Here is a 7,324-nt window from a genome sequence, read left to right as displayed (position 1 = left end):
CTGGAGTGCAGTGGCATGATCATGGCTCACTGCAGCCTCGACCTCCCAGGCTCAAGTGATCCTCCTGCTTCAACCTCCTGAGTAGCTGGGACTGCAGGTGCATGCCACCATTCCCGGCTAATTCTTTCATTTTTTTGTAGAGACAGGACTTCACTATGTTGCCCAGGCTGGTCTCAAACTCCTGGACTCAAGTGATTGGCCTGCCTCGGGGTCCCAAAGTGTTAGGATTACAGGCATTTGGCACCTTGGCCTTCACATTCTTATGTACCCTTCTGTTTCCTTAGCTGTGAAATGGAGATAATGACATAGGTTTAATTCATGTGGAATGCTTAGCACAGTGCCTGGTACTTGATGGATTTTTTTCTTTCTACTTGAAATTTATTTTTGAGCCGGGCATGGTGGCTCATGCCTATAATCCTAGCACTTTGGGAGACCAAGGCAGGCAGATCACCTGAGGTCGGGAGTTCAAGACCAGCCTGGCAAACATGGTGAAACCCCGTCTCTACTAAAAGTACAAAAATTACCCAGGAGTGGTGCCACACACCAGCAACCCCAGCTACTCAGGAGGCTGAGGCACAAGAATCGCTTGAACCCGGGAGATGGAGGTTGCAGTGGTCCAAGATCACGCCACTGCACTCCAGCCTGGGCAATAAAGCAAGACTGTTTCAAAAAAACAAAAATTTATTTATTTTTGACTAATATAAAACTCTCTGAATCCTTCTTTTTCTGAGATGCTTCTCCACTTGAGTACATCCCACATCATTGAATATTTAATTACACAGAATTGTGTACCATCTTCCTTGACCCCCAGATCTTTAGCCTTCCATAGTACCCTGTCTCTTTTTGTTGTGCTAGTCATAGTTGCAATTGTATTTCTTTTGTGTAATTGATTACCATATGACCCTTTTATTGAAGTACTGTGAAGGCAGGAAACATGACTGGTTTTTACAGTATTTTCAACACCTAGCACCGTACGTAGTACACCGTAGGGCCTTAATAAATATTTATAAATAAAGTTCACGATTGCTTATGTTTGTAGTTTTAATTGCTCTAAAGTAAATACCTCGCCTGGCGCGGTGGCTCATGCCCGTAACCCCAGCACTTTGGGAGGCTGAGGCAGGTGGATCATGAGGTCAGGAGATCGAGACCATCCTGGCCAACCTGGTGAAGCCCCGTGTCTACTAAAAAATGAGACAGGCATGGTGGTGCATGCCTGTAATCCCAACTACTGGGGAGGCTGAGACAGGAGAATCGTTTGAACTAGGGAGTCAGAGGTTGTAGTGAGCCAAGATAGCGCCACTTTCACTCCAGACTGGCGACAGAGGGAGAGACCGTCTAAAAAAAAAAAAAAAAAAAGTAAATATCTCATTTTCCAATTTGCACCAGAGTGCTCTGCACGGAGTAGGTCTAATTAGTCTTTCTTCTTTACTAACCACCCATATCTTGTAATAAGAATTCAGTTAGTTGACTTTTTGTAATTTATAAGCATGATGATTGGGTGTTCCTGTGTGTGTGTGTGTGTGTGTGTGTGTGTGCGTGTGAGATGTGCCACCCACGAACCTTGTTATGAAGTCGGCGCATTGCGCGTCTGATATGAAGAAAAAGAAATAAGAATTCAGTTAGTGGGCCAGGCACAGTGTCTAAGACCTGTAATCCTTGTACTCTGGGAGGCCAAGGCAGGAAGATCACTTGAACCCAGGAGATCAGCCTAGGCAACATAGCGAAACTCCGTCTCAAACAACAAACAAAAATAATTAGCCGGGCATGGTGGTGCGCGCCTGCAGCCAACTCCTCGGGAGGCTGAAGTAAGAGGCTCACTTGAGCGCGGGACGTCAAGGCTGCAGTGAGCCGAGATGTTGTCACTGCACTCCAGCCTGGGCGACAGAGTGAGACCTTGTCTCAAACAAACAAACAAACAAAAACCCAAAACCCAAACCTTAGAGGGGTGAAGAAAAATTTATAGTGCAAATACAATAAGTAAGTTGGCCTAGCGTCGGCTTCGTTCAGCTTCCGCCTCCGTTTGAACTGCCCCTGCGGCTGAGGATCCCTTTGCGCACGCGCACAGCCTCTGGCCCGCTATTTCCCCCAAGTGGGTTTCAACCCCTTCCGAGAGCGCGCGAAGACTACAGAGGTCGGTTCGGGAGCGCGCACGTAGCTCCGCCCCGCGACCGGCCCGCAAATCCCGCGGCTTTCGGCCTGGGTGGTCTGGGTCGCCGAGGGAATGTCCCGGAGGGCGGAGAACTGGGAAGAGGCCGAGGTGGGGGCGGAGGAGTCGGGCGCCTAGGAGTCCGCCCCGGAAGAGTCCATCCCGGAGGAGCTGGGCGCCTAGGAGGAGATGGAGGCCGGGCGGCCGCGGCCGGTGCTGCGCTCGGTGAACTCGCGCGAGCCGTCCCAGGTCATCTTCTGCAACCGCAGCCCGCGCGTCGTGCTGCCGCTGTGGCTCAACTTCAACGGCGAGCCGCAGCCCTACCCAACGCTGCAGCCCGGCACTGGCCGCCGCATCCTCAGCTACCGAGGTACGGGCCCGGCGCTTAGGCCCGACCCAGCAGGGACGATAGCTCGGTCTCCTGGAGCCCTTCCTCCCAGGGGTCCATTTTGCAGACGGGGAACTGAGGCTCCAAGAGGTGGGACACATCCAGGGTGACGCTGCTCTCAAGCGTCACAGTATTCTTTATAAGGCTGAATAATTTGCATTTGAAGGTGGCTTCCTCACACCGCCCCATGTGTATTTTCCCCTAAAAAGCTTAATCCTTAACGCCCCATCTGTTCAGTCCTGATGACCCGCGTGGGCCAGTTCTGCGTAGTCCCTGCCCCCGTGGAGAACACATTCCTCCTGGGGAGACAGCCAGATGCACAAACAGGAGCAAGCCAGGGTCGTGCTGGCGCCGGAAGAGCCGAGCGTGTGTGGCTTGGGAGCTTCACCTACCTTCCTGCTGGGAGATGGAGGGGTTGCGGTTGTGTGGTTTCAGTTAAGGGGCGCTTCCCAGAGAAGGAAGGGAGCAGGATGGAGTAGGAGCTGGCCAACCCAAGGTTAAGAGGCGAGAGTTCTATATATGCATGTGTTGAGACCTGGAGTCTTGGGAGAGGACGCTCAAAAGGTGATTTTACCCCTAGGAATATGGGGCCGTTGAATTTTTTTATCTTTTAAATTTTATTATTATTTTTTAAATTATACTTTAAGTTATGGGGTACACGTGCAGATCATGCAGGTTTGTTAGGTATACACGTGCCATGGTGGTGGTCTGCTGCATCTATCACCCTGTAATCTACATTAGGTATTTGTCTTAATGCTATCTCTCCCCGAGAATTTTTTTTTTTTTTTCCGTGATGGAGTCTTTGTCGCCCAAACTAGAGTGCGGTGGCGTGATCTCGTCTTACTGCAACCTCCGCTCCCCGGGGTCGAGTGGTTCTGCCACCTCAGCCTCCCGAGTAGCTGAGATTACAGGCGTGGGCCACCATTCCCAGCTAATTTTTTGTATTTTTAGTGGAGACGAGGTTTCACCATGTTAGCCAGGATGGTAACCGTGTCTTGATCTCGTGACCCGCCTGCTTCGGCCTCTCAAAGTTCTGGGATTACAGGCGTGAGCCACCACACCCAGCCCGTTTTAAGTTTTTAATCAGGGTCATGATATTGACAGATTTACATACTGAAAAGCTCACCCAGCTTGCAGGTTTGGAGGGGGAAGACTACTGTTGAGGAAGCGGTTAGGTAGTTGTGAAAACCCAGGTGAGGAATAACTAGGCCTTATCTAAGGTGTTGGCGCTAATCTTCCCATGGCCTAAAAGCAGAGAAGTAGTCCTAGTCTCCCTTAATCTTTTTTTTTTTTTTCTTGAGACGGAGTCTTATTCTGTCGCCCAAGCTGGAATGCAGTGGCACGATCTTGGTGGCTCACTACAATCTCTGCTTCCTGGGTTCAAGCGATTCTCCTGCCTCAGCCTCCCGAGTAACTGGAATTACAGGCGTGTGCCACCACACCTGGCTAATTTCCTGTATTTTTAGTAGAGATGGGGTTTCAGCGTGTTAGCCAGGATAGTCTTGTCTCCTGACTTTGGGATCCCCCCGCTCAGCCTTCCAAAGTGCTGGGATTACAGGCGTGAGCCACCATGCCCGGCCATCTCACTTAATTTTTATGGAAGCTTTTTGCAAGCATCTGGATAGATCTTTTCTTCCTTGAGGATGTTATACTTAATAAACTTTTACACCAGACTTCCCCTAACGTTAGATGAGGAACACAGTATTTCCAGTGATCAACATTTCTGTAGGCTCCTGTTTTATATAGGAAATTGTATGAATTTTGTATTTTACTGTAAAACTTTTCTGTGCCTGATTTAATATGAAATATGAAAATTTATTGGCTGGGTGCAGTGGCTCATGCCTGTGATCTCAGCACTTTGGGAGGCCATGCCAGGAGGATTGCTTGAGCCCAGGAGTTGGAGACCAGCCTGTGTAATACAGCTAGACCCTGTCTCTATCTTAAAAAAAAAAAAAAAAAAAAAAAGCCAGGTGTGGTGGCTCATGCCTGTAATCCCAGCACTGTGGGAGGCTAAGGTGGGCAGATCACAAGGTCAGGAGTTTGAGACCAGCCTGGCAAGAGACCAGCCTGGCCAATATGGTAAAACCTCACCCCTACTGAAAATAAAAAATTAGCTGGACACCTGTAATCCCAGCTACTTGGGTGACTGAAGCAGGAGAATTGCTTGAACCTAGGAGGTGGAGGTTGCAGTGAGCCAGATTGCGCCATGGCACTCCAGCCTGGGTGACAAGAGTGAGAGTCTGACGCAAAAAACAAAAACAAAAAACCCCCAATTCTTGAAAAATTAGCAGGGCAGATGCCTGCTTATAGTCCCAGCTACTTGGGAAGCTGAGACAAGATCACCTGAGCTCAGGAGTTGGAGGCTACAGTGAGCTTATATGGAGGCTGCAGTGAGCTATGATGGTGCTTCTGAATAGTTTCTGTACTCTGGTAACATAGCAAGACGCTGTCTCTTTTTTTTTTTTTTTTGATACAGGGTATCCTGCTGTTGTCCAGGCTGGAGTGCGGTGGTGTGATCATGGCTCATTACTCCCTTAACCCGGGTTCAAACAGTCCTCCTGGAGCATCAACCTCCCAAAGTATCTGGGACTACAGGCATGCTCCACTATGCCTGGCTAATTTCTTTTTTTATTTTTATTTTATTTAATTAATTTATTTTTTTGAGATGGAGTTTTGCTCTTGTTGCCCAGGCTGGAGTGCGATGGCGCAATTTCAGCTCACCACAATCTCTGCCTCTCAGGTTCAGGCGATTCTCTTGCCTCAGCCTTCCAAGTAGCTGGGATTATAGGCAAGTGCCACCACCCCCAGCTAATTTTTCATATTTTCATATTTTAGTAGAGATGGAGTTTCTCCATTTTGGTCAGGCTGGTCTTGAACTCCTGACCTCAGGTGATCCACTCACCTTGGCCTCCCAAAGTGCTGGGATTACAGGCGTGAGCCACCGCACCTGGCCTTTATTTTTATTTTTACGGCAGAGTCTTGCTCTGTCACCCAGGCTGGAATGCAGTGGCATGATCTTGGCTCACTGCAACCTCCGCCTCCCCGGTTCAAGTGATTCTCCTGCCTCAGCCTTCTGAGTAGCTGGGATTACAGGCATGCGCCATCACTCCCAGCTAATTTTTTTGTACATTTAGTAGCGACAGGGTTTCACCATGTTGGTCAGGCTGGTCTTGAACCCCTGACCTCATGATCTGCCCGCCTCGGCCTCCCAAAGTGCTGAGATTATAGGCGTTAGCTACCGCACCTGGCCTGAGCTCTCATCTCTTAAGAAAATGAAATTACTTTTGAAGGTACATAATGCCACTGAATTGTACATTTAAAAATTGTTAAAATGGTAAATTTTTGAGGCAGGTGGATCCACCTGAGGTCAGGAGTTCGAGACCAGCCTGACCAATAAGGTGAAACCCTGTCTCTACTAAAAATACAAAAATTATCTGTGTGTGGTGGTGTGCGCCTGTGATCCCAGCTACTTATGGTCCCAGCTATTCGTGGTCCCAGCTATTCGGGAGGCTGAAACAGGAGAATTGCTTGAACCTGGGAGGTGGAGGTTGTAGTGAACCAAGATCCTGCCACTGCACTCCAGTGTGGGCAACAGAGCAATACTCTGTTTCAAAAAATAAGTAAGTAAGTAAGTAAATAAAATAAAATGGTAAATTTTGTGTATATTTTATCAAAATTTTTAAAAATTACCAGTTTACATTTTTAAAATTATCACCCCAGGAACAAGTGCTGTATTTATTCTGAGACAACCTTCTCCTACCTTAAACAGAATCTTAGGGCTGGAGGCTTGCTTTCTGCCCTCTTTTGTATGTGATGTATTTCTTTTGAAAATTCGGTTATAATTTACCCCCAGTAAAATGCACAGATCTTAGGGTTTGATGAATTTTCTCTCGACATGTTTTTGCACTTCCTTGTTTTTAAGGAGCACTGATTTGAGGAGTCAGTGGCTTTCTCTCTTTAGTTTGCAGGGTTTGCTGTGATTTGTAATCACATACTTGACCTAGTCATCCCTTTTCCACCATGGTGGCAGAAAGAGCATGGGATATAGAGCTTCAAGTATGTGTTCTTTGCTTACTGTCTTGTACCTTGAGTATGTCAGTTGCCCTCTCAGACCTGTTTTCTCGTCTGTAAATGGATCTGTTGTGAGGACTCACTGAGATGTTACTAGAAGGGCTTTGTATGCCATGTAAGCAGAGTAAGAGGCAAACTTTTTGTGTAGATCAGGGGAAATGGAGAGAATAGGTGCCCTGACAGACCAGTGTGGCTCGTTAACAACCTTTGCTTTTCCTAATAGGTCACCTTTGGCTCTTCAGAGATGCAGGGACACACGATGGGCTACTGGTTAACCAAACTGAATTATTTGTGCCATCTCTTAATGTTGACGGACAGCCTATTTTTGCCAATATCACACTGCCAGGTACTGATTTCAGTCTTACTTTTTAAAAAGATATGGTTTGTTGTAAAAAGTATCAGATAGGCCACTTGAAAAATTAAGCCCAGTCTTTAATTTTTGCCTGATGTCAGGCAAAGTATCCAATCTTTCTGTATCTTATTCTGTACCATAAATAAATGGAAGTGATGTATTTGTATGTTCTGTGTTAAACAAAAATGTTATGGTGTCTCAAAAGCACTTTGGGCTCTTAAGAAACAAGTGAGATGAAGGTGTTACATCATAGGTTAGTTTTGTAGAGTTGTAGAATTATGAATGCCTTTTGTTTCCCTGGCCAAATTGTGACCTGGAGACCCAGGAGAACAATGTGTACAGCCTGAGATATTTTGGCTTATTTCTT

The 7,324-nt window shown here is 47.2% G+C and overlaps 1 protein-coding gene and 1 pseudogene across 1 annotated transcript in view; both read left to right on the top strand.

Moving 5' to 3' along the window:
* Positions 1 to 1,466: 1,466 nt before the first annotated feature.
* On the top strand, positions 1,467 to 1,594 carry LOC119467359 (annotated as a pseudogene).
* A 423-nt stretch (positions 1,595 to 2,017) lies between these two features.
* VHL (von Hippel-Lindau tumor suppressor) overlaps positions 2,018 to 7,324 on the top strand; it is a 9,298-nt gene continuing 3,991 nt past the window's right edge. The window contains exons 1-2 of the mRNA XM_017501507.2: positions 2,018 to 2,516; positions 6,829 to 6,951. Of these exons, the coding sequence (XP_017356996.1) occupies positions 2,336 to 2,516; positions 6,829 to 6,951 (304 nt within the window). The 5' untranslated portion in view covers positions 2,018 to 2,335. The remainder of the gene's footprint in view (positions 2,517 to 6,828; positions 6,952 to 7,324) is intronic.

Source organism: Cebus imitator, unplaced genomic scaffold, assembly GCF_001604975.1.
Source record: "Cebus imitator isolate Cc_AM_T3 unplaced genomic scaffold, Cebus_imitator-1.0 Scaffold281, whole genome shotgun sequence".
Classification (NCBI taxonomy): Eukaryota; Metazoa; Chordata; class Mammalia; order Primates; family Cebidae; genus Cebus; species Cebus imitator.
The sequence above is the reverse complement of the archived record's forward strand: the minus strand, read 5'-3'. Positions and strand labels throughout refer to the sequence as shown.